At 41.8% G+C, this 27,951-nt stretch overlaps 1 protein-coding gene across 2 annotated transcripts; it reads right to left on the bottom strand.

Moving 5' to 3' along the window:
- Window positions 1-406: 406 nt before the first annotated feature.
- Window positions 407-23,743, bottom strand: ACOT9 (acyl-CoA thioesterase 9). Of its 2 annotated transcripts, XM_037512609.2 has the most exons (16): window positions 23,609-23,743; window positions 19,138-19,235; window positions 18,439-18,465; window positions 17,510-17,555; window positions 15,172-15,342; window positions 14,892-14,929; window positions 11,870-11,953; window positions 11,387-11,490; window positions 7,111-7,184; window positions 3,980-4,047; window positions 3,347-3,458; window positions 3,097-3,187; window positions 2,562-2,647; window positions 2,058-2,145; window positions 1,764-1,914; window positions 407-706 (listed from the first exon to the last, which is right to left on the bottom strand). In XM_037512609.2, the coding sequence occupies exons 1-16, from the start codon at window positions 23,626-23,628 to the stop codon at window positions 618-620; spliced, it is 1,347 nt and encodes a 448-aa protein (XP_037368506.1). In that variant the 5' UTR covers window positions 23,629-23,743; the 3' UTR covers window positions 407-617. The 2 variants fall into 2 exon arrangements, with proteins under 2 accessions (XP_037368506.1, XP_037368507.1); XM_037512610.2 differs by lacking the exon at window positions 18,439-18,465.
- Between the last annotated feature and the right edge of the window lie 4,208 nt (window positions 23,744-27,951).

Here is a 27,951-nt window from a genome sequence, read left to right as displayed (position 1 = left end):
AGAACGAATGAACATGTGGTCCTGGGTTTCCTCACCTAGATCACCTCTGAACACCTATTTTTGATATGGCTTTAGATCTAAAGCCTCCTGCAAATTTTTATGAATAATGTATCTTTTGTCCAATCCCTTCCTCCCAAATTTCATCTACCCTTTGCTAACAACAAGAGCTGGAAAGTAGAGGGAGGCAGGAAATACAAAGGAATAGCACAGTGTTGATAGGAATTGGGTGACACGGAAGAATGGTAGCAAAGGTCAGGCTTAATGAATGCCCTCTGAACCCTCTGGCAGGAATCCATGCACATTAAGAGTTGCAATATATGTAAGAAAAGTATATGTCCAATCATATAAAAAGGCAATCTGCCCTAATTTCCTTAATAGACATGAGGTGACATGGTAAGTACACAAATAAAACTGTCTGGAAAATATTTATTGTTTAATAATTCTTTCCTCCTCTGCCCCACCCAGTCACTCCCTCATTCTGCTTTTCTGATAATTCTAAAAGCAGAATGCATTCTTCTTCTCTACGGAAGATGAAAATAAAACCAATATACTCGAGTAGGCTTTCGTCAGGCACTACACATCACTTGGAGAGTTAGTCTTCAACAAGCCTGGTTTTCCTAGGGCCCCACAACGTAGTCCCTTTTCAAGGCCACCGGAGTACTCATGGAGTTGAAATGCCGCTGCCCATCTAAATACAACATGGACTCTGAAACACAAGAGAGACAAGTCTGAGAAACTTGCGCACCTTGGAAAACCATCATACTCGGGAACAGGGGAAACAATGAGCAGGCAAAGCCAGTGCTGAGCACACATTGTTGAGCCAGAGGGTATGCGATAGTCCAAGGGGAGCTGGCTACACTCTGCCCCTCTCCTTCTGCCATGTCAGTCTTTGACTACCAGTGCTCATGGCTAGCAACAGCCGTTCAGACAACTGCCAGGTAGGCACAGCAGCAAGAGTCGCCTGAAGGCCATGAGGCATCCTAGCCTTCGGAACTGCGGAACCGCAAAAGCAAAATCTCAAGGTATGTTCTTGCCCTGACAGGAATTGGTGTACTCCCTATAGCAATTTTTTGTTAAGAAATATATTACTCATTTGTTGTTGAACACATGTCTTTTGTGTAACTACTATGAGCTAAGTTCAAGAAATATATTACTCATTTGCTGTTGAACACATGTTTATTGAGCAATTACTATGAGCTAAGTACCTGGATGGAGAAGAAAGCCAGCAGTGACTGAGAGGGGCATGGTTTCCTACAGACCCGTATCATTGTTTACATGTTACTAAGCCACATTCTTGAATATTTTGTATTTTAGTAGCTTCTAACTATAGAAGGCAGATTCTAACTATCAAAGTGTACTTCCTAGTCATATTCACTTTTCCTAGTCACTAACATTTAATAGTAAGCAATGTAACTGGCTGTAACTACTAAGAATATCCTCAGTGATATTCTATCAGAATATCTTACAGCGATTGCCAGTTTTTGAATCATTTCATACAGCCTGTCATTGGAAACTGGAGATACAGTTCAGATCCTGGAGAAATGTGACGGTAAATAGGCTCATAGTGATTGACTGAGGTTGTCTGAACAACCTCCTCAGCACCGGACAGTTCAAAAAGTTCACAAATTCTGTCCATACCTAATTAGTATCTGGAAGTTTTGTAGGAATCAAAGTGAATCATTTTTGACCTATAACAATTTAAATGGAGAAAATTTTTCTGTAAAAGTTCTCTTTGTGAGGGACAAGGAACCATTGCCTCTTACCTCCATATGTTCTGGGGAAAACCAAGGGCACTTCTTTTTCTGACATGAATGTGAAATGGAAGACATTGGTGGTCATATGCTCTTTATCCTGAAGAGAAGCCACTTCGCTGTGAACTCTGACTTGAATATAATTGCCCTGAGTAAAGCAAACCTAAGAGATTATACACTACAGTTAGTTCAGCACCTCAGGAAGGGGGAAAAAGGCAGTCACAAGAGAAATGATGACTTTAGAATATAAAAATTTCTCTTTTAGGTTCCATTGTTAAAAAAACTCATTTCTCATCACACACTTACCTGCGAAGAAAGAAACAGCAATGATCCAACCTCAACAGGTTTCTGAAACATGATATCATCCACTGCTACTACATATGGTCGGGAACCACTATTGAGTAAAGACAAAATTCAGATGATCTTGATTTTCTCCCCAATAATTGGCTAAAGCAAAATTTAAATGATCAACTACACCTAAAGAAGGCGGGGAGAGGGAAAATAACCACAGCGGTAAAGAACGGTGGGAGATGCCACTGTCACCAGATCAATGCCAAAATCACTCTATCTTTTCCCTTCTGCATATTATCACCTTTTTTTCTCAATGAGCCTTTAATGTACTAACTTTCAAAATCAGAGCAACAGTCTTCTAAAACGAAGATCAAACCTAGTTGGTATCACTGTGGTATTTATTTTAGAACACAATATACACTCCAAATACATCCAGATTGATCCAAATGTTTCACTTTGGGGGGAATGAAATTTAACATGTGCTCCTCACATGTTAAGACTACCTTAAATGTAACTCACCCAAAGTTGCAAGCAGTAGCCCATCCAAGTTCATAAGCTTTCCTCATAAGGAAACCACCAAAGATCCGATTGAAAATGTTCCGCTCCTACAGGACATAAAATGTCGATAAATACAAGCTCACGGCCACCCTCATACACAGAACAAAGAACTTAAGCCAAAACAATGGAGGTCAGTTTAAGGGTGTGTGAAATCTTAGATGAGTATCACAGATGCAAGTTATCCTGTTTAGAAGATTTTTTTTTTAAGATTTATTTATTTATTTATACAAGCACTGGGTACAGTCAGAAGCACGGGAGGGTGAGAGGATTCACCAGAGCCAGAGCAGGGAACAGAACAGGCAGAGTGACGAAATACACTGCTGAGGGGAGCAGCGGGCACAGCAGGAGAGGTCTGCACACCATATGGGACCCTCGCCGGCAGCTGGGGATCAAACAGCGCTGCAGAGGCTGCGGGCAGCTTCGCAGCCCAGCGCTCAACCGCTGCGCCACCAGGGGAGGCCCACTGTTTAGAAGATTTTTAAGTAAATTATAATACCTGAGGGTGGCAAATTTCCAAGCCCTTCAGTTTTGATTTCTCCATCCACACTGCTTTAGGGGGCAAAACTCGACTTCGAAAACTTACAGTCCTGCACAAATGGAGATTTTATAAACTGTGTTAATGCCATAGTTTTGCTGCTGAAAAGTAAAATATTTACAGACAATTCCCAATAGCAGTCAAAAGTGGCTTTGGAGAAGACCAAGGTTTAAATGCTTACCCCAGCTGGACTCTCACCATCCTAACTTACTTTGGATCCAGCGTGCTAAGAAACATCTCATGTATGGTGGTCCTCTCCTCAGCGTTGGGAGCCACTTTCAGTAACGACATGGAGCTAAAGGCAATCCTTCTCCCTTTGTTCACTGGAGCATGGGATAATAAGGAGCTACAATCAGGAGGGTCACAGTACAGAATTGGGGTTCCTGACCTGGGGTGTCTTGGTCCCTACAGAGGCAGTATTTTAAGATTTCAAAAGCACAACTGGAAATTGTATATATGTCCCAGAAAAGGCTGCCAAGGTTACATAAAATGTCCAGTGATTCTTTGCATTCAGCTGGAAATTCTGTTGGCTCAGAGTGAAATCACTTCTAATCATCCTGATCTAGAGCTCTGACCAGTTCTTTCATTAAGATACAGTTCCCACTTAATTAAACATGAGAAAACAAATGACTTCACTTAATAAATACTTCCTGATGGATAAAACTGTTCAAAGTACGGACTCTGTGAAACCAAAAATAAGGTATTTTTAATTTCGACAAATTCTTGGCATGCGTAAGACACTTGTCTGGCATGAGGAGTATATACTTAGTCTTAAGTAGTCTCCCTTGTGGTATAATTAATGTGCTTTTTAAAATTGTATCTTATTATAAACAAATTAATATACATTCTCCTTGTCTAAAAAGTTCTTCTTCCTCTGGGCTTTCAAGGATGAGTGGATTTACAAATGCCGGCCTAAAGAGAAGGAAAAAAAAAAAGGAAAATTTAAGATGAGTCATTATCTATTAAAATGGAAAATGAACAATTACCTACAAAGTCTTCAAGACTTTGTTACTCATTTTTCATAATGCTATTGAATGCTTCACCCAAGAACTTTGGGACAATTAGGGGAGGCTTCTGGTTACAGACTTATTTGTACACTAAAGAGTTCACATTATCAAGAGGATATTGCCTCTTGCCAAAATGTTTCATCTGATTCTAATCATGAAGAAACAGTTCAAAATAGGTTATTAAACATTCAACATGACATCAGGCCTGGATACTTCAAAAATGTAAATATCTTAAAAGAAAATGGCAGGGGAACTATTTTAAACAAACATGATAACCAAATGTAATAGGTAATCCTTTATTAGCTCTTGACTCAGGGGAAGAAGCTATAAAAAATATTTTAGGGACAACTGCCAAGGGTGAATAAGAATTACCTATTAGATAATATAACTGTATCACTGTTCAATTTCTTGGAGATAACACAGGCACTGAGGTTATATAGAATTACCTTAGTCTTAGGTGATACAAGCTGAACTATTTATGGGTGAAGTAGTCTAAAACTTACTTTCAAATGATTCAGGGGAAAAATGTATATATGTGTATACTTACAGAGAGAAGGTAAGAGAGTAAGGTAAATGTAAAAGTTAATTGGTGAATTTAGGTGAAGAGCATAGCAATGTTCATGGCATTATTCTATTTTTCTGCAGGTATAAAATTTTTCAAAATAAAAAACTGAGAGAAAAAGGAGAGTACCGCAACATGGTAGAATCCTAAGGTTTGATGAAACAACAACGAAAACAAGAGAACTGAAATAGTACCTTGGAAAAGTGAAATGAATCAGTTGGGAAAGAAACTCAAAGTAATGCCCCCTTGTTTCGAGCCACTAAGAGCAGCATGTCAGTTGGGGCTGGTGGAGTTAAAGCAAATACCCGTATTCTTGGTTCAGTTCAGAGTCATCAGGGTATTTTTTAATGTAATTCAGATTTCCAAATCAGCTGTCCATGCAAGCAGAAAAAGTTTCTCTTTGCAGACTCCTCACTCAAGTTTCTAATACAAATTAGAATTCCCACAGGCCTCCGACATCTCTCCTGCACCAACAGCAATCCTATAACATTACCTCTCACAGTTTTAATCAGTTTGAATGCCTTGGATATAACTGTTGTTAGGAACCAAGAATTCAATTTAAGTGGGAAAAAAAAGCACCAAGTCAATGAAGTTACTCCATATAGTTAAATTTGACTTGGAAATGAAAATAAAAATTCATGAGGTTACTTGTTTGCTTTGTAACATATATCCTACCTCTGTGTACCGAAAAGGTCAAGAAATAATGACAAACTAGCAACAACTAGATTGTTCTAGTGCCCAGATTTTGGTCTCTAAATGCCCCATTCCCACTAAAATGAACCTCTTTGGAGAAATGGCTAATTCTACTGCGAAGATCAGAAATGTGTAAGATGAGCCCCAGATAACTTGCTGCATAAGAGAGCAGGGGAAACGCCAAAAGAGCTTATCATAGGAACCAGCTTAAAAGAAAGCCCATTGACCAAAGAGCGCACTCTGAACATCAAGAACGTGAAGGGGACGTGCCTGTGCCTCTAAATCATATACAACATCGTAGACAGAGGTTATCTCAAAAAAAAAAAACAAAAAACAACTATGACTGCAATTTATTCTATTTTCCATATTAAATTCCATGAATTCACAATGATACTTCTTTAAAAAGCCAAAAGAGTAGAAAAGTCATGTCAATACTAGCTAGTAAACCACCTCATTATTCTGAAAATATGTAAATGAAAAGCAAGAATGAAACACTGATCCTGACTTTCCTTTATAAACCGAATGGTCCCCAATGAGGAGGGAAAGCTCTTCCTCACAGCACCGCAGTTGACAAATGTTAAAGGAAGGAATGACAGAATTTGAGAATCAGCTTACACCCCCTAATAAAAATGATTAAAGCAATGATCAGCCATGAATGTGGAAAACACGAAGAAAAACCAATAGGGAACTAGCTACTCACAGCCGACAAAGTGTACTTTGGAGCCACCTTGGACTGCACTATACCCTGGCGATGATTTCTGATCACAAGTGGATAAACTGAACTTTAGAACAGAAAGATCAGCTGTCACTACTTGAACCCATGCATCAACCTTAGCATCACTACGTGACGGGCAATCTGTACCTCCTAATATGATGCAGCATAAAATACAAGACACACAGATAGCATCACTGGCAGTGTTCTCACTGAATATGCTGAGCTTGAAGGTAAACAAGGCTTTAGATCTCACTCCAGTTTATAAAAAAATACTAAGGCTACAGAAACAAGTAAAAAAAGAAACCACCATGAGGAAGGAAAGAGACAAATACATAAAGTTGAACATTGTACAGGACAATCAGTCCGACCTTTCAATGAGTTAGTGACATGAAACAGTAAGGAGGCAACAGGGACACACAATTATTTTGGATTAGAACAGACTTAAGAGATCACATGATTCTATGAATACACTAAATAAAAGTCATTAAATTGTACACTTTTGATGGGCGAATTTTATGATATGTGAATTACATCTCATTAAAGTTGTTAACAAAAAATAAACAGACCTAAGAGACATAAAAGTCAAATGTAATATGGGGGGCCCGGTCTGGATCTTGACTTGCACAAATCTTTAAAAGATATTCGGCGGAACAAAGCTATTTGGGAAAACTGAGTATGAACTGAATAATAAAATATATTAATGACTTACTACTATTTTTTCTAGGCAGATAATAATGATGATGTAATTATTTAAGAAAATATCCTCAGTTTTAAAGAGATGACTACACTAATATATTTAAGAAGCAAAATGTTGTGTCGGGGATTTGCTCTACATTAAGTACTATACTTTTTAAAAAAAAGCAAGTGAAGCATATATGACAAAAATGTTAAAACTATTAAGTCTAGGTGATGGGAATATGGAAATTCATTCATTTTCCTTCAAATTTTATCTCTTTGAAATCTTTCAAAATAACAAATTAGGAGAGGAAAGCAATTACCCTTTATTTTCAGAATCACGAGCCACCATTACAAATGTTGCATCCAAAACTGGACAAAAGTCATTGTCTTGTAACTAAAGAACAAAAGAAAGAAAATGCAGATGTAAGAAAGGCATTTACTAGTGCATTCTAACAGGTATCATGCATGTTACATGAAAGGCTGACATGAGAAAAGGAGATGTATATCCCTAACCACCATCTGCTGAAATATCTGCCCTGAGCCAGGCACAGGACACTGGGAAGGGCAGCGTGTCAAGGAGCCCGAGAGTCAACAGAGGAGAGAGACCCACGCAGTGCACTACGCGACAAGTGCAGTAAGGACAGGCACCCAAGGGCAAGGTCGCAGAAGGACCTTCTGCATCATGACCACCTAACTGCCCTGTGCCATGCAGAATTCGGGCTTTCTTCAGGCCTCTCTGTGCTCACAGTGGCACAGCCAGCCAGGAGCATGGCCCACTACTCTCACAGGCATTGGTATTTTCGGGGAACTTCAGCATGCCAACTACCAGCATATGTCTATGTTTCCTTCGACAGGCACAGGGGATCCCAAGAAGAGGTAAGATCAGGTAAAATCTGAGGATTAAGCTAAATATTTACAATGCATGTGCCTTGAGGTTTTAAGATGTCCCTACTTTTAGAAAAGTTGTATCATAACCTGAGGATGTGTCAGTATCAGGTTCCCTCCTCAACAAAACCTCATGAGTCCTCATCACTGCAGCCTGGCCAGGCCCTTACTGCCTTCCCCTTGGACTGTCTTCTTAGCACCTGGTCAAAGCCCACTGGCACTATAAATAAGGACCCCATAGTGCAGCCCAGGTTTCCTCTCTAGTTGTTCACTAAACACTTGCCTCATACCAGCACCTTCTCCCCAAGAAACAGTGAACAATTTGGAGGTCCTGGAATGTCCCATGCTGTCAAATACCTCCCCTCTATGCCTTTGCCTGAAGTCTTTTTCATGGCCACATTCCTCAAAATATAACTCCCTCCACTGTCCCATCCCTCTTCCCCAGCACATCTCATTATAACCTCCTTTGTTTGGTCACCTAAATGGAAACAAAGCCCTCTCCTGACAGTGGTTCTCACACCACATCATAGGGGGACACTTGAAAAGGTGTTGGGCTGGTTTTGGTTAACACATGACTTGGAGGACATTACTTGTGGGGGCAGGGGTAACCTGGGAGCTCAATGCCTGGAAATGCAGGGGACAGTCCTGCAGAACAAGGAATTTGCCCACATCTAATGTCAACAGTGTCCGTGGTGAGACATGCTAATCTGTCATAATAATGTATTTATGTGGTTGTCTCCCCACTGCACTCCTTGAGGACAAAAACCATTTCTATTCATATCTATATCCCTAGAACTTAGCACAAAGACTGGTAGAAAGGGCTGGCCAATGATTGCCAGTGGATGGATGGATGGATGGATGGATGGATGGATGGATGAATGAATGAGGCAGGTAATTAGCAAGCACCGCTAGAATGTCAACTTCAAGCAACTGGAACTTCCTCTGTTTTACCAACTACCATAGAGCTAGCACAGAACAGACACTCAATAAATAATTGAATGTGAAGTGAATGTCAGGAAGTGAGACAGGTGACTCCCACCCAGACACCATTGTTAAGGAGCACATAGTCTAGTGCAAGAGGAAAACACGAGTTTGCACGCAATTGTGTCAGGCAGAGATTAACAGGTACTGGAAGAAAGGGTCAGAGGAAGGAGTTCTGGAAAAGGAATAGGAACCATGAGTTGGGAAAACTGGGGAGGAATTTGAGCAAAAACGTGACCTGGAAGCACAAGTGGAACATGAATCCACAGGGCCAGAGCATGCGGAGTTCAGGCAAAGGAAAAAGTGTAAACAAGGACTCTCATCCACTTACTTACTGTTTAAAAGCTCGGTTTATTCTAATGGACACCCACTAGTGCTGAACACTGGGAATACAAAGATGAAAAACTCCCTACTCTTAGGGTGTCCATCAGTGAGCTCTAAGAAAGTGTATAAATGCAAAGTAGGTTGGAGAATGTTTAGGAAGCACCTTGGACCTAACTAGCCAACTGAGTTTTGACTCTAATCCACAGATAATGGTCACTGAAGGTCTTTGACCACTGAAGGGGAGCAGCATGATTTAAGATCAATTTTGAAATGTCTAGTTGATAAAATTTACAAAGAGAAGCCTCGAGTCTTAGAGGCAGGCAGACTAATTAAAAAACAGTCAATTAAAAAACTAATTAAAAAACAGGTACACACACCAGAAGCAGTGAGGGCCTGAAGGAGACATAGGGCTTGGAAGAAGGGGTAGGACCGACTGGTAAACTGCTGTGGGTGATGAATTTGCAAGACTTGACAAAAGGTCACACAGGCAAAGGAAAGACGTAAAGTTATCACAAAGTTCTGGAGCTGGGGAAAACAGGAGAGTGGCAAAGGGAAAAACAGGAAAGGGTCGGGATTGGAAAGGAAGCTGACACACTGGACTTGAGGTAGCCAGAGCACCTGCAGCAGGAGAAATTCAACAGGCACTCAGAAAGGTGGGTCTCAAGGTCAAGCCCAGAACTGAGATGTGGGACTATCTCAATAGTAATGGTAATAAATTAACATTATTGCCAACACTTGATTGGTGGTTATTGCGTGACAGGCACTGTATCAAGCACTTCATATAGGTGGGTTGTTCTTTTTTGTCACTCTTACCATACCATATAAGGTAGCACTATTGCATGTCACACTTGAGAAACCAGAGGCTTAGACAAGAGAAGTGATTTACTCACAGTCGCACGGCTAATAAACAGAGAGCTAGGATTGGGACCATGTGTACTTAAACCAGAGTCAGGGGACTTATTGCCGAGCTCCCTCTCTGGAATAGAAAGGATCACTCAGTCATGGGTTATTAGTCAAAATGGCCAATGAGAAATGCAAATGTAAAATAGAAGTTTGTCCTTGACTGATGTTGGATTTCATTGGCTCACTCTTCCCTCTAAGTCCTGTAGCTCTCTTTTAACCTATTTGCCCCAAATTCAAATTGTCAAGATTCCCTAGAAAGAAGGTCTAGTACCAAGTTAGATATCAACTGTGAAGATTAAAAAAAGAATGTGGACAAATCACAGCAACATCCCTAACAACTTTATGATGTTTTGTTTTAAAACTATTACTTTCAGTTACAGCAACATGGGAGTTAAAAAACTCAACTGCTTATGTATAGCATCAAATAAAAACAACTATTTTAACAAATAACTTTAAATTATAAAGCAAGTATCAGACTTTTTCTGAAAGGTGAAATACTTTATAATTCCATAACAGAAAAAAACTGTATTTGAAGAGTAGGCCTACTGAATACCCTAGCAAACGTTTTAAATAAGGTTTCACAATGAAAATTATAAACACTAAATTATTTCATGTTATTATCTTCTTTGAGGAACATTCTCATCAAATTTCTTCACTTCCTTATAATAGCTATTCTGAGTTTTGCTCAAGAGGGGTTGTTCCTAACTGCTGTGAGAATCTAAGTGACTATCATGGATTGGACTGTGACCCACAAAAAGATATGCTGAAATCTGAACCCTCAGTATCTAGGAACATAACTTTATTTGTAAACAGGGTCCCTGCAGATATAATCAGTTAAGATGAGGTCATACTGGAGAAAGACTGAGCCATTAATCCAGTATGACTGATGTCCTCATTAGAAGGGGAGAAGAGACATGGAGACACACCAGGGGAAAATGCCATGTGATGAAGAAGGCAGAGATTGAAGAGCTACAGCTGCAAGCCAAGGAATGCCACGGCCGGCCAGCAAACTACCCAGAGTTAGGAAGAAGCAAGCAAGGATTCTCCCTACAGGTTTCAGAGGCAGCAGAACCCCACCAAGACTGTGATTCTGGACTTCTAGTCTCCAAACTGTGAGAAAATTAATTTCTGTTAAGTGACTTGGTTTATCTTATTTCATTACAGCGGCCCTAGGAAACTAATTTAGTGACTAATGCATTCATGCCTAACATAATTGAAACGCTTTTGAAATTCTCTAGGGGATAACCAGAAATAAGCACATTAACATGGAGCTGTATATGATTAAAAGTAGTAAACACTAAAGGTAAACACCAAATATTGCATTACCTTTGTCCAGGAAAAGGATATTAATAACCCGCCATCTTATGACATGTACTTTTAACTGTTTTGCCACAACTGGTGAGCTATACCCCTGTCTATGGATAAAGAAGTAAAAATGTTTCCTTTTACTAAGACTACCTAGTTGTACTGAAACAAGTGGGCAATTTTGCGAAACATACACACCTGAAACATCTGCATCTTCACTTCCATGGATGTTTTCCCAACCCAGCTAACATGGCCACTGAACTTGATGTCCCGTTCTGGGCTTAAGCACTTCTTACACATATCTGCAAAAGAGAAAATCAATCTGGGCCCGAACCATACCAAAATTTCTCTGTACTGTAAATGGACAATTTCATTTGAAATTTTGGCAAACTCTACATTTCTTTATTGTTTTCAAAACAAAAATTAACTTTTGACATACAGAAGAAATTTATGTCCTTGTGAAAAATGCAGACAACGCAAAGACTATAAAAAAAAAACTGGAGTAATACAAAACCCTTCTACCCAAAGTATAATAAATTATCTTGGCATATAACATCCTAATATTTTCACATGCATATATACATAAAAATTTCTCATAAAAGGAGAATATTTCCTCTAATCTCAATAACAGCCTATAAATACTAAGAATTCTAAATATGCAGAGAAAATAATACTGCTTACCAATCTTGTCCACCAAGGCTGTAACTATTGATAAAGGAGACATCTCAGTTGATTGATTTTTGTTGTGCATGTAGCAAATAAGAACTGTAACAAAATAGAAGGCAACCAAATAAAAGAAAGGCAAAATTATTTCTCAATATTTATAATTTACCCCCTGAAATTCACAGAAAGTATTATCCTATTATGAAGACCCAACTCCCCCATATTTCACCAGTGATCTTAACTTAGGACCAAAGACTTATACACTGAAGAAATTTAGAAATACTCTAAATGGATAGTCCTATCAATTTCAATTTTGATGAGGAAACCAAAGCACAAAGCCCACACGTCCAACAAGTGGCTTGTCATTGCTTCACAGAAACACAGTCCTATGTCAGAAAAAGACCCAGCATGAGTCTGACCATATCAAACACCTTCAGAAAAGAGGAACAAATCACAAGACTCAGATACTTGTTTTCCTCCTGAAACTTTCCTGAAGCAATTATTTTGCTAGATTATCCCTCATTCCCTCTAAAGCCCTCAGCTCCTACACAACCCTGCAGTTATCTGTGTACTTTCCACTAAAGGTAAACACCAAATAATGTGTTACCTTTGTCCAGGATGAGGATATTAATAACTGGCTATCTATAAGGCATGTCTTTTTTTTTTTTTGAAGATTTTTTTTTTTACTTTTTTTAAATTTTATATATTTTTTACATCATTTTTCATTAAGACATGTACTTTTAGGGCCTCCCTGGTGGTGCAGTGGGTTGAGCACCACTCTATGAAGCTGTCCACTGCCTCTGCAGCGCTGGTTCAATCCCGGCCAGACAGGGAGAAACCCACATGGCGCAGCAGACTTCTCCTGTCTCGCCCGCTGCTTCCCTCAGCAGTGTATTTCACCATTCTACCTGTTCTCTTCCCCACTCTGTCTCTGGCGAATCCCCTCACCCTCTCACACATCTGGCCTGTACCCCGGTTCTTGTATGAATAAATAAATCTTTAAAAAACTAAAAATAAAAAATTTACTTTTAATTGTTTTGCCACAACTGGTGAGCTATATACCTGTTTATGGATAAATAAGTAAAACTGTTTTCCTTTCACTAAGACTACCTAGATGTACTGAAACAAGTGGGCAAATATTTATAATAGTCTATTTATAGACATTTAAATACATATTTAGTACATATTTAAAATATTACATTATTTTAAATATTAACATTAAAATAATACATATTTAGAAGAGTATATTTCTGTGTTTAAAAACATTAATTCAAAAGGATACTTGCACCTGTATGTTTACTGCAGCACTATTTATAATAGGTAAGATTTGGAAACAACCCAAATGCCCAAAAATAGATGACTGGATCAAGAAGATATGGTCTATATACACAATGGAATACTATTCAGCAATCAGAATGATAAACGCATGCCATTCAAAGAAACATGGATGGAGCTAGAAGGGATTATGCTCAGTGAAATAAATCAGAAGGAGAAAGAAAAATATCAGATGGTTTCACTTAGAGGAGGAATATAGGGGAACCAAATAACGGATCAGGAAAGAAAATAACAACAATAAAAAGCAAAACAAAAATAAATAGACAACTATAATTCAGAGACATTCTGAGGGGAGGGAGAGGGATCAAAACAAGGGCAGGAAGAGCACAAGGGACTATGGTGATGGTGCTCAAGTGACCTGGTGTTTGAAATTCTATGGGGACTACACCTGAGAAAAGAAAGCAAACAGTGTAAATAAAAATGAACAATGATGTAAAATATATATTAATTAATTAATAAAAAAAGAAAAAGAAATAAAATAGTATATTTCTGTGTTTAGTGGTTCCCTTGCTTCCCCTATGATTCATTCAAACTGGTTTCATCAACCAAGAGGAAAAGTGTGCACTCAACCAATACTTAATGGCAAGTCTCTCCATGCATGCACCTGCTAAAGGATGCACAGGAGGGAATGAGAGGCTAAAGGCAAGAAACTCCATTTATTTTTTTTTTAACTAAGGAGACAGTTTCTTTTTTTTGCAAGATTTATTTATTTTTATAAATAAAGAACTGGAATACAGGCCAGAGGCACGGGAGGGTGAGAGGATTTACCAGAGACAGAGCGGGGAGCAGAACAGGCAGACTGACGAAATATACTGCTGAGGGGAGCAGCAGGTGAGACAAGAGAGGTCTGTGACACCATGTGGGAATCTCCCTGGCTGGCTGGGAATCAAACCCGCGCTGCAGAGGCTGTGGACAGCTTCACAGTGCTGTGCTCAACCTGCTGCGCCACTGGGGAAGCCCAAGAAACTCCATTCAAAAGCGTTTGTGGGGCCTCCCTGGTGGCAGAAGGGGTTGGGCACCACACTGTGAAACAATCCGCAGCCTCTGCAGCACGTGTGCGGTCCCCGGCCAGCCAGGGAGCAACCCACATAGCACAGCAGACCTCTCCTGTCTCGCCCACTGCTTCCTCAGCAGTGTATTCCATCAGTCTGCCTGTTCTGTTCCCCGCTCTTTCTCTGGTGAATCCTCTCACCCTCCCGCGCATCTGGCCTGTACCCTGGTTCTTGTATAAATAAATAAATAAATCTTTAAAAAAAGCATCAGATTATAACACTGTTAAATAGGAATAAAATACTTTCAGGGAGGGGAAAAGGTGACAATTCAAAAGTAGTAGATATCCTTCTTTTCCTGCTTTTAGAATATCCTCCTTTGTTCAGATTAAAGAATAAAAGCCCCCTCCAGTATCTATTAAGAAATATAAAAGGGCCTCCCCGTTGGCACAGCGGGTTGAGCACTGCAGCTGTCCACAGCCTCTGCAGCATGGGTTCGATTCCCGGCCAGCCAGGGAGAGGCCCATGTGGCATGGCGGACCTCTCCTTCCTCGCCCACTGCTCCCCTCAGCAGTGTCTTTGGTCTATCTGTCTGTTCTGCTCCCTGCTCTCTCTTGTGGGTTCTCTCACCCTCCTGTGCCTCTGACCTATACCCCAGTTCTTGTATGGATGGATAAATCTTAAAAAAAAAAAAGAAATATTAAAAATACTAGTACCTCCTAAGCTGTCAAGATCCTCAAGAATTCTGCCAAATCTGTGAAATAAAGAAAACACTGATTAAGTGAAAAATCATGATGCTTTCCCTTTAAAAGAAAACCCACTTTGATCTAAAGTTGACTGTGGTGATGGTTGCACAACCCTCTGAATATACTAAAAACCACACAATTCTACTTTAAATAGGTGAATGGTACAGTGTGTGAATTATATCTCAAAATTTTAACAAAGAAGGGAAATAAAAACAAATAAACAACACAAATAAAAATAGAGGTGTATTACCTTATTGTGTTTTGAACCGTCAAATATTTCTCTCGTAATTTAGGCTCACTGCCCAAAGGCAAGAGAACATCAACATAACTGTCTTTCATTCTCTTAGGTGGAAGTTCTTTCTGTGATTTAGGCAACAAATTATGAAGTAATTTCCTTTGCTCCATTGCTTTTACATGGTCCCTGAGAAGAAAGGATGCAAGCTTCATGAAACACAGGAGCAGCACGAGCCCAAAATTCTAAATGACACAGACGCTATCAAGGGAAAAAAGAGAAGGTATGGGCCTACTTCATCATCTTTTCCTTCCCTCCCTTCCCACCCGCCACTTGGTGAAACTGAAAATTTTTAATAAGCTTTATTAAGCTTGTAGATAAGAAAAATATACTTAAAATATAAATATTCCTAAATAAGCCATATACAGTCACTCTCATACAAAAGCACAGAGAATAGAATATCTGAAATTAAATTATAGATGAGCAAGAGAATGACATGGACACTGAACTCCATATTCCCATTCCTCACCTTTATAATTCTCTTATTTTCTGTGCCCCAGCACTCGCTCTTACTTTTGCATGCACACGCACTTGCGTGTACGCTCTCTCTCCCTTCATCTTCAGAAATGGGAGACAGAGAAGAAAAATGGAGTACATCCAAAAGAAGTGCAGAAGGCAGAAGAAAAAGTAAAGAAAAGGAGAACATGAGCAGGAAATAAATAGAAAAAAAGAAGAGAAGATTACGATGGAAAAGAGACAAGAGGGTAGGGAACTAAAATGCTGGTACTATCATTAAGAAGGGTTTCTAAGCTTCACTTATGAAGTATTATTAGTATTATTTCTAGAACGCTTTAGCCTACAAAAAATATAGGGAGAGGCCTCCCTGGTTGCACAAGGGGTTAAGTGTTAGCACTGTGAAGCAATCTGCAGCCATTGCAGCACGAGTTCGATCCCCGGCCAGGGATCAGCACATGGTGCAGCAGATCTCTCCTGACTTGCCAGCTGCTCCCCTCAGCAGTGTTTTCAGTCGATCTGCCTGTTCTGCTCCCCACTCTGTCTCTGGTGAATCCTCTCACCCTCTGCACCTCTGGTCTGTACCCTAGTTCTTGTATGCATAAATAAATAAATCTTAAAAAAAAATATGGAATAGAAGAACAAATTAAGTGACACCAAGTTAATCCAGAATGTGGAACATTCTACAAGACAAATGGTTTGATCTCTTTTTAGTCAAGCTAACGGGAGAAAAAGAGAGATGTAACTTCCCTTACATAGATTAGGGGAAACTAAAGAGTCACAACCACCAAATGCAATCTTTTATTGGTTCTTAACATTTCTTAAAAAGCTATAAAGGCATCTGGGGAACAGTTGAATTCTGAATATGGATGAGTAGTACACTATTAGGAAATTACTGTCAATTTCATTATTTAAGAGAATGACTTGTTTGTTGGAGATAAACAACTTTTGATTTTGCCACATGTATTTATTTACTGGAGAAATATGCTTGAAATATAATGATAGCTATAATTTACTTAGAATTAGTTCAGCCAGTACTATTTCCATTGGCAACCCTGGCAAAGTGCTAATAAACATCAGATTTAGACAGTGAATAGATAGGTATTCATTCTTTATATTTTTCAGTGAACTGAAATTTGTCTTGATTTCTTTGGAGATATAATTGATATATTACACTATACAATCTATAACATATTACATACTGACTTGCTAAATTTTTATACTGCAAATTTTTCATGTAAGGACTCAATAAGTCATTAGACAATCTATACTAACAATAGGCTGGTATAGAATGTATTGTGTCTAGTGATCACTCAGACTTTTTGTATTATCTCATTTTAACCTAAAAATTCTGGACACCAAGATGGATATTACCCTATTTGCAGCAGGGAAATACTGAAAGAGGAAAACTGTAAGAGAGACAGGGTTAATTATGCAGTTGAGCAATAAAGGAATTAGGTTACAAGAAATAAAAAACCAGAAGACTTGGTTTTGAGTCCCAAACCCTATTACTTAATCATTCAATCTCCCTGAGTTCGTTTCATCATATGTAAAAAGGGGATAGGAGCATAGGCCATAAGCATGTCCCAAGTTTTGTTGATAATCAGTGAGGTAAGATACCTGAATGTACTTTGAAAAATGCCGAGTAGGTTTAAATACATTATTTTATGTCAACAATATATCAACTGACAACAATGTTGACTATTGGTCTCCCCCAAGTGAAAAAAAAATCCTCAACCTATATCTGAGGACAAAGCCCTCCAGCCCAACAATGGGATCATAAATGACCCTAAATACAATCTCACATAGCACTTCAGGGCTGAAAGACTGAGTGAGTGCATACCTCCAGTTTGTGGATGCTCCTACTATCTCCCGCAACTTATCTCGAACTGAAACAAAAAGAGGTCATTCCATGAAACAAAGAAATAAGAGAAGTGGATTATGCAAAGAGCTCAAGAACCATGAAAAGCAATTCATGCATGCAAAAGCTTGAAAGATGCGTGAATTTCCATTTAATGGAAATTCCATTCATGACAGATAGCTCAGGAAAAGGATCTGGCCTCTGCTTTCTAAAACCCTGAAACAAATATTCTCTCCTAGTGCAGAAAAGAACACACTTGTTTCAAGCACTGGGGTTTATAAAACCAGATAAAACCAAGCATTCATTGGATGGGACTGTTATCAGCAACAATACATGAGTCCTCTTATGGTGAAGATACCACGACAGAATATTCACCTATCCTATAACAAGCAGTAGTAGATCAAATTACTTAATTCAGGGATTAATACTAATTCAAAATCTGAGTCTCATTTAATTGACTTCCACTTATACTATACTAATTGTTAGAAAAGTTTAAGCCAGAAAGTCTGAAATCAAGAAAAGGCAAGAATGCAATTTAGGGCCTCCCCGGTGGCGCAGTGGTTGAGCGCTGGGTTGCGAAGCTGCCCGCAGCTTCTGCAGCGCCGGTTCAATCCCCGGCTGCTCCCCGGCCACTGGAGGAGGGTCCAGCATGGCGCGCAGACCTCTCCTGCCGCCCGCTGCTCCCCTCAGCAGTGTGCTTCATCATTCTGCCTGCTCTGCTCCCCGCTCTGGCTCTGGTGAATTCTCCCACCCTCCTGCGCTTCTGACTGTACCCAGTGCTTGTATAAATAAATAAATAAATAAAATCTTAAAAAAAAAAAAAGTTAAAAAAAAGCAATTTAATTTTAATTAATGCCTGCTGCCCAAAAATGCAAGAATGAATTAGTGTGAAAAAAGTTGATACTAATTACCGTGATTCACATGTATAGGTGGCCGTGCTATATGGATAAAGGGAAAATAAATTAGATAAGCAGTAATTCAAAACTGAAAAATTAAGTCTGTAGGATTTCAAATAATATGCTGAATTCATGTGTTCTTCTAGCATCTCAAAATATATATTTCCAGTTATAGGAAATTTACTATAGCAATCCTTGGTTCTTCAATAACTAACTGATCAAAATAAAAAATGGTTAGATTAACATGCACTTCAACTTTCAAGAAAAAAACTGGTTGATTTTACTATCAAACAAACATGTATATACCATAAACTTGGTGCAAACACTAGTCATAATTAAATAAGAGAACAACAAAAAAATAACTATTAGTAAATTAGTCTTATTTCTGATATTTCCCCCACATGCCTTACATAGAGGGGCAAGCTCTTATTTATGCATAGGTCTCTTTTTCTATGCCTTCCCCTTTGTTACCTATGCACAGGAAGTGGAAATCACTTAAGTAAAAAAGCTTAGTCCCTATGGCTCCCAGGAACCAAAGTTCAAATTCTGACTGTGACTTCTATCCAAAGCTATCCTGGTCATTTTATAACAGAGAAATTTACGAAAGATCTTCCTTGAGTATGCCTCACTTGCCCTAAACTATTTCATTCTGGCCTCCCAAACAAAACAGAGTTTTTCACCACATGAGCCTAAAAGGAAAACTCCCAAGCTTGCCTTCTTGGAGGTTCAACACTCCTTGTTTCTCAGGATTCTGGGATCCACGATTCAGCCCTCTGGCAGGAATAAACTGCCCCTTGCTTGAGGTACAAAACCTACAAAACAAGATAAAAACGCACTTAGAGAAAGTTCAATGTCTTCTTCCCTGGCAACCCCAAAGACCTTTGTCTCCTCCCAGAGCACTTGGCCAACCCATGCGTGCCCTTAGTATACACCATCACATAAAGGCTGACATGTTGCTCAAGTGTATGCATATTTGCATAGGAAGCTACTCCAACTAGAGTAAACATTTCCTGAGAGTACAGACCAAGCAGACAGCTATCTACAAAATAAATAAAAGATACCAACAAGGTTTAATGGATTTATTATTATCGTTCTACTTTATTAGTATCAGAAGCCCAGAATCAATTTGGTAAGCAGCTGAACAAATTAAGTATGAACAAATTTTTTTCATTATTATCACACCATATATCCTCAATAAATAAACTCAACCCAATTACAAGTTACTCAACTTTGAAAGAGAACTGAACTAGAATTTTAAAAATAGAATTAATCCTGTTCAGACTCAAAGAGAGTACTGGGGGCCTTCCTGGTGGTGTTATAGGGCAGGGAGAGGGGCAACCCAAACCCCGCAAACCTGCCTATTCTAAATGGGTTCTGCCATCCGCCGCATCAACACAAAACATAGGAGACTTTAATGGGAAGGAACTTTAATTAGGAAACAATACAGGAAAGGCAAAGAATCTAGTTTCTAAATCAAGCACCCAAAGTTACCCGTCCCCTCGCGGGTAAAAGTCCATCCAAATGGGATCGGCCCAGAGCAAGGCCCCAAAGCCTGCCACAAGTCTGAAGCACCTTCCAGTGGGGACCCACAGAAAAGGGCCAGAAACAGGGCCTCCCCGGTGGCGCAGCGGTTGAACGCTGGGCTGTGAAGCTGCCCGCAGCCTCTGCAGTGCCGGTTCGATCCCCGGCTGCTCCCGGGCCACCGGAGGAGGTTCCCACATGGCGCGCAGACCTCTCCTGCCACCCACTGCTCCCCTCAGCAGTGTACTTCAGTCCTTCTGCCTGCTCTGCTCCCCGCTCTGGCTCTGGTGAATTCTCTCACCCTCCCGCGCTTCTGACTGTACCCAGTGCTTGTATAAACAAAACAAACAAACAAATAAATAAATAAACATACCTCTATAAAATTTAAAAAAAAAAAAACATATAGAAAAGGGCCAGAAACAACCAGACAAGCCCGGAAGGAAAAGAGCAAAATCAACATCAAGATAAAAGCTGCCATTGTCACCTCCCCACGGGTCTCACCCACATCTGTGTCACCCAGTCCACGACCAAAAGACAAGCGCAGTTTCTTCACGTGTCTCTAGGCTCCATGCGCCTCCTCCAGGTCTCCTGGCTCCATCCTGCTTCCTTCCTCAGTCTCTTCTGCAGCTTCTCCTCTTCCTGCTCAGCTCCACCCTCCCTTGGGTGGGGCAGGGAACCTCCCCCTTTCCTGGGGACCACCCTGTTACAGTGGCACAAGGGGTTAAGCACAGCACTATGAAGCAATCACAGCCTCTGCAGCAAGAGTTCGATCCCCAGCCAGCCAGGGAGCAACCTACATGGCGCAGCAGACCTCTCCTGACTCTCCCGCTGCTCCCCTCAGCAGTGTACTTCGGTCAATCTGCCTGTTCTGTTCCCCACTCTGTCTCTAGTGAATCCTCTCATCCTCTGCCCCACATCTCTGGCCTGTACCCCAGCTCTTGTATGCATAAATAAATAAATCTTTAAAAAAAAAGAGTATTGGACTTAGGCAGAAATTTCCTTCTTTCTGCAATCTCATAAACTAGTATTCTGCAACTGAATGCACTGGGTTTCAAAAAAACACACTGGAAAAAGTAATATTTTCCACTGCTACTATTAGCTGAAAGGAGAAAAGGTTATCATGCCCTCAACATATAAATTAGCAATTATACTTGATACAGAATCTATTTCTGTTTGAATACTCATCACCAACTACCAGCAGTTATATGACCCATCTCCCTTATTTAGGTAAAGACACAATCGTTTTGTTTGGCTACCTTAAACAGCAGCATTTTCTAAATAATGATAAAAAAAACCCCATCATTCTGCGTGTGTGAGAAGCAGTACAGTCAAAGGGTTAAAAGCCATAACATGCTGTGTGTTAGCTGAGTGACTCTGGGCAAGTTACCTAACTTCTCTGACCTCAGTTTTCTCATCTGTAAAATGGGGGTAATAATAGTACCTATCCCCTAAGACTGTAATAAGGATAAAGAAGTTAATGTATTTTAAAGCCTCAGGGGCACGCCAATTACACAGAGAGAAGTCCTCAGAAAACTATTATTCCAGAAAGTCATGCTTCTCTGAACTCTCCCCTAAATGTTACAAAGAACGAGAAAACTAGAAAGGACAAACCAGGCATTATGATAATCATCTCTGAAAAGAGAATCAAATGGAGATAATAAAGAAGGGAATTAATAAGGAGAACTTCTTGGACCAATCTATTGGGAAAACTGGTCCTGCTGCCTTGTTGTTTGCATGCTGCCTTAAGAAATTCGGAAGTATCTCACTGCAGAACAACAAAGGCATAATCTGAACACATTTTTTAAAATGTTGATTTCACAAATCACATACTAATATAATAAGCTTCTATTATGCTATGCACATAGACTTCAGCTTATAGTAACATTTCACTACAATTTACTAATAATCTGTTGAAAACTGCGGCCCTTCACATGGGAAGGAGGGGGTGCAAAAAAAACTTCACTAACACACAAAATTATATATACTATTTCATGGACTTCTTTATTAAAAAACTTTGATTCAGACTAACCTCCTGAGGCCCAAAGAAATTAGATGAGTTTTCTCCAGTGCCAGTGACCTTACATACTGGACAGACCCCAGTTCTTCTGATGTCCCCAACAGAAACACACATGTGTGCAAAAGGAGGTTGTTCTTTTCACAAGCGTGCACTTCCCTTTATATACACAGCACTGGGGTGGAGGGAGCAGAGAAGGCCTAACAAGCCTTCAGGAGTTTTATTTACAGGAAAACCCCTAGGCCTTTAGAAGAAACTCTCCAGAGGTCTCTGGGACACTCACACCCTAGGACTCCATACTGAAGCTCTCCTATGAAAGGAGACCACGGAGCCCAACTCTGCATGGCTGGCAGGGAGTCACCGAAGTCATCAGAAGGCGGGAACAGCAGTGTCTTGGCCCTGGCCTGGGTCCAACCTTAGGGAGGGTGTGCAGCCCAGAATTTTCAGTGCAATAACAGGCAATGCAATTCATCTGCCCTTCACTCACTCTAGAAAGTGTCTCAATTTAGAAATTAAACAAAGCCGGGGGACTCTTGTAAATCTGAAAAAAGGGGTTTTTTTTAAAGTTTTTTTTTTTTAAATAAAGATTGCTCCCCGAATAATCTAATCCTGTCTGACAGTCTATTCACTGATGAACTCTTTTCTCACTAGACGCAGGCGCTTCCAAATTCACCAGAAAGGCTGGCGGGTTGATGGAAAGCAAAGACGACTGTGAAGTTGTCCTGAAATCGTCTAACAAGGCCTTTTCTTTTCATTGCTATAAACAAGCGAGAGCACGGACACTCGGCAACTGACAGCAAGGTCCGCAGAGACAGTGAGAGATGCGGGAGCCCCAAGAGAACGGATGGGGTCAGGGTCAGTGGCAATCGCCGGGAGCCTCAAGGGGCGCGGGGCAGGCGGGCGGAGGTGGGAGGGCGGACCGCACAAACCGTAAAGCCGGGCCCTGCCAAAGACAGGCCGTGGGACAGCCGGGGCCGTGGCGCTCCGGTGACCGCTAGGGAGGCGCGCACACGCCCCGGGGCCCGGGACCAGCCTCCGCCGGGGTCAGCGGGGATGACCACGCAGCCGGAAAGCCCTCCTCCGCGTGCAGCCGGCCCGAGCCAAGCCTCCCTCGCCCGCAGCCCCTTAAGGGCAAAATCCAAATCAGCCGCGGGCGCCCGAGTCACAGCGCCCCGAGGTCCTGCGGGCCCACTGGCAGCCTCCATCCGTGCCCCGGCCGGCGCGCTCCCTCAGAGGCCGAGCGGGTCCGCCGCTTGACCCTACAGCTGTTGGTCCCAGGAGGGCAAAGGGCTGCACGGATCACGGGGAGCCCCGTGGACAAGCTTTCCGCCGAGGGACTACCCCCCAAACGATTTACAACCACATTCCTGGTGAGCAAACGGAAAGGAATTTGGGGGGGCACCCAACTTCCCCCTTCAAGTGCCGCTTTGCTTGTGCATCTCAAACTCCCGAAACACCGCTGAGGTGGCGGGCGGGGGCCCGCGCTGGCCCTGAGCCCCGGGGGATCGCGGAGGCACAGCCCTTGCCCTCCAGGCCCCACAGAGTCAGCCCCGCCCGCCGGCGGCCCGCTCCTCCCGCCCGGGCGACAGCCGCTACCAGGAAGGGCGTGGGCGCCCCCGGCCCACGCCCCCAGGGCCCCAGAGTACCTACCTCAGCGCCACCCGCCTCATCGCGCTGGGGCACCGCTCTCGCCACCAGAGAGACACCCGCGCCCCAGGCGCCGCTCGGTCGACGGAGGTGGGCGGAGAGCGCGACGGGACGCGGGCACGAGCGGCAGACCTGACCGCACCCCCCACGACCGCACCCTTGCGGCTAGGCCCACCCCACGCCGCCCGGGGGCGTGGCCTCACGGGCGGGGGGCAGCGCGGGTGGGTCTGGGGGCGGGGCTCGCGGCTCGGGGGCGGGCCACGCTGAGTCTGCCCCGCTTCTCATTGGCTGGAAGCTGGAGTCCGGCTCTAAGCTTCCGACTCCATCCACAAGACTAATGTGTGTTACTAATTGGAGGACCAGGCTGTCCCCACTGTAGTTGATTAAATGCACCTCGTAGCTTGGCCGGTGTGTGATGTGGAGACTCGGTGAGGCCGAATCCTTCGATCTGGTCTCCCCTATGCCGCTTCACTAAAGGCCATGTGACCTTGATCCCTACGCTTCGGCTCCAGCTCTATGATTCTTGCCCTTTTAGCTGCACATTGAAATCTTCCGGGCAGCTTTCCAAAATGCCGATGCCTGGGCCGCACCCTCTGGAGATTCCGATTTACTCAGGGGTGCGGCCTGGTCTTCAGAATATCTAAAGGCGCCCCAGATGATGCTGACGTTTATTAAGATTGGAATCACTGGCCTAGAAAGAAAAAAAAAAAGTTCCTCTTTTAATTTCGGCCTGCCCCCTAGCGTTTTGATGATCTGGTTGGTCCAGAGAGATTCAATGCCAGAGTTAAGATGCTTTACCCTAGGATCTGATTCTTATTATTTTTTACAAGTATATCTTTTAAAAGATTTATTTATTTATGCATACAAGAACTAGGGTACAGGCCAGAGTGTGTGGGGTGAGAGCATTCACCAGAGACAGAGTGGGGAGCAGAACAGGCACATTGGCTAAAATACATTGCTGAGGGGAGCAGTGGGCGAGTCAGGAGAGGTCTGCTGTGCCATGTGGGTAGCTCCCTGGCCGGGGATCAAACTCATGCTGCAGTGGCTGCGGATAGCTTCATCGTGCTGCGACTTAACTCCTTGCACCACCAGGGAGGCCCCTGATTCTTATTTTATTCAAGGGATTCTTACTGAACTGTTTGCAGTGATCCCAACGGGGCTGTGGATGCTTGGGAGCTTATCTTATAGGAATGAAAAACAGGTCAGCAAGCAAGTTAGCAAATAACAATTTCAAATGTGGAAAAGCAATCTAAAGGGGAAACAAAACATAGTTATGAAAAGGACATCTTCCCAGAATATACACAAGTCTTGTTCTACCCTTGAAGATGGCAGTTTCCTTGGTGGCAGGGTCGATATTGTATTCTTTTTCTGATACTCCAAGTTTATAAAATATATGTGTTGACTTTAATTAAGCTGACTTTTAAAAATTGCTTCATGAATTACAAATGGTATGTGCTCTTTAGCTTTCTCTTTCCTCTTCTGAAATTTCCCTATTTTTATCAGCCCCACATCGAGGAGACTCCTTTTAGCCTGCAGGGATCTCTCCTTCATTTTTTGTTCATATTGTTTGGACCCTTTCAGAGATGGCTTTGCTTTGTTTAGTGTCAGATAAACTTTTTTTACTCTACCACATCTAATGGTGCAATAATTATTTCATTGAATTACACTACTTTTTGTTTTCTTGGGTTTGGGTTGAGAGAACAGTAGGCTCAGTGAGAAAAATTAAATTTAAGAGAATTTTTCATATTATATGCATGACAAATGGGGGGGATAATTTATATTTTTCGTGACATCAAGTCACATTCCATCCAGACAGATCCTCATCAATATATGGAAACAGTATCGATCCAAAAAACTGGTCCTAAGGGGCTCAAGGGCATGAAGATACCTGCTCTCCATCACTTTGCTTTCTTTTGCGCACTGGCTTCATTCTTTTTTTCACTGAATAGTGGCTCCCTCCATATGGCAAAAGACACTCCTGAACTTTACATCTTAAAACCACAGACACCTGCATAAAGACTGACCCAAACTTTTGTGTCCCAAATAATGCAAATCCTGAGAAGAGATTCACTGGCCCATTTCACTTACCAGGAACCCCCTCAACCAGACCCATGGCCAGGTGCTAGGTCACTAGCTACTAGAATGACTGTTTTCATAAGTAACACTCAGAAGGGGATATGGAGCACTTCTCAGAAAAGGTGTAGCAAGCATCCAACCCCATAGATGTCCACTGCAGACGTTATTTGAAGAGGAAAAATATTATCACATCACTTAGCCCACTTACTTTAGTTCTAGCCCCAGGGAACCCTTGCTAAACCCAGCCGAGCCAACATTCATCAACATGTCCACAGTTATCTTAATAGACAGCATAGAGCATATTCTTAAAACTTAGCAATCCCGATTATGCGTGTGTTTGTGCATGCCTCTGTTTTTGTTGTAAACCACATATGCCATACCTAATTTTGGACAGTGAGGATAGAAGACAAAGCACTCACAAAATCAGACCAGGAAACATAGAATCACTGACCTTGAGTGACACATTCACCACCCCATCTTTTTGTTTTCTTTAGTTCTATCATGTTCCCATTAGTTCTACTATAACTTGGTCTCAGGTAACAAGGATGTCATCAAATGTAAATGGAGAGCTGTGTGGAGATTCCTCAACCTACTAAAGATGGAGCCTCCCCGGTGGCGCAGCGATTGAGCTTGGGTTGCGAAGCTGCCCGCGGCCCCTGCAGCGCTGGTTCGATCCCTGGCCACCGGGCGAGGGTCCCACATGGCGCGCAGACCTCTCCTGCCACCCGCTGCTCCCCTCAGCAGTGTACTTCATCTGCCTGCTCTGCTCTGCTCTCCGCTCTGGCTCTGGTGAATTCTCTCACCCTCCAGCGCTTCTGACTGTGCCCAGTGCTTGTATAAATAAATAAATAAATAAATCTTTAAAAAAATAAAATAAAAGGCACATAGGGCCTCCCCAGTGGTGCAGCAGGTTGAGCGCTGTGCTGTGAAGCTGTTTGCAGTCTCTGCAGCGCCAGTTCAATTCCCAGCCGGCCAGGGAGATACCCTGGTACGGCAGACCTCTCCTGTCTCACCCGCTGCTCCCCTCAGCAGTCCTTCTGCATGTTCTGCTCCCTGCTCTGTCTCTGGTGAATTCTCTCACCCTCCCATGCCTCTGGTCTGTACCCCAGTGCTTGTATAAATAAATAAATAAATCTTAAAAAAAAATAAAAGGCACGTAATTGTGCATTGACAGATACCTAAGACATTATCAATGATATTATTACAAGAAGAACAATAAATAAAATAATAAAACCTAACAATCAATCCAGTATCGAGTGAAAAATATCTGCTTACCATTTTCCTTGGGCTGCTAAGCCATATATACTTTTGGACATTTCAGTCCAAGTGTCGAAAGATTCTTTTTTTTAGCTATGCTCTATTTTTCCTCAAGTTCCTCTTGCTTCAAAATGGCAAATATTTAAAACAAGTTGTGCTATTTGTGACATGAGGCCAGAGGACCTCTTTAAGATAGGACATCTTCATTTCAGGGCATGATCCTCAATAAAATGTCTGTCTGGATAAAATAAGCCTCACATGGTAAAATGTCAGTGGGCATCTCCCCTACCCAGGCCTAACCTTCTGGTCATTCCTCACCCAGTCATGCCCACCTTCCAGAAGGAGGGTGAGGGAGTTGGGAGGATTAGAGAGAGGGTCACTGTTGATGGGATATATTCTGGAGGCTCCCTATTCTGTCAAATCATACCTGTATTAAGAGCACCATAGAGGCCAAGTTGCTGTGGTGCTGCCTCTCCATGAAGGCAGATTCTCTGCATTCCCCACCCAGCCAGCCCACACCATAGAGAACTAACAGATTCAGTCTCCGCCAGTTCTTGGGCTTCCCCTCCCTCATACTGACACCACCACAGAGTCTCCTCCCCACTTCCTCCCTCACCACCGTAAACACATGCAGAATCAGTGACATTTGACAGACGATGAAAAGAGGGATGAATAACACACCCTTAGATCAGGAGAACAAACAGCCTAAGGGAGAGAGGAACATGGACACAAATCAGAATTTTTGACATTAACTCTAATGGAGGAACATGCCCCTAATATAGCAAGAGTGAATTGTTCCCAGACAATTGTCTTACTCGCTATATTACTTTCCTATTGCTGTCATAACATATGACAACTTTAGTGGCTTAAAGCAATACAAAAATATTAGCCTACAGTCTTATAGGTCAAAAGTCTGACACAGGTCTCATGGGACTAAAATCACGATGTTGGCAGGGACATGTTCTTTTCTAGAGGCTCTAAGAGAATATCTTTTTCTTTGTTCTTTCCAGTTT

This window comes from Talpa occidentalis, unplaced genomic scaffold, assembly GCF_014898055.3.
Source record: "Talpa occidentalis isolate TD23 unplaced genomic scaffold, MPIMG_talOcc4v2.1 talOcc4.15, whole genome shotgun sequence".
NCBI lineage: Eukaryota > Metazoa > Chordata > Mammalia > Eulipotyphla > Talpidae > Talpa > Talpa occidentalis.
Note: the sequence above shows the minus strand (reverse complement) of the source record. Positions and strands in the feature narration are given on the sequence as shown.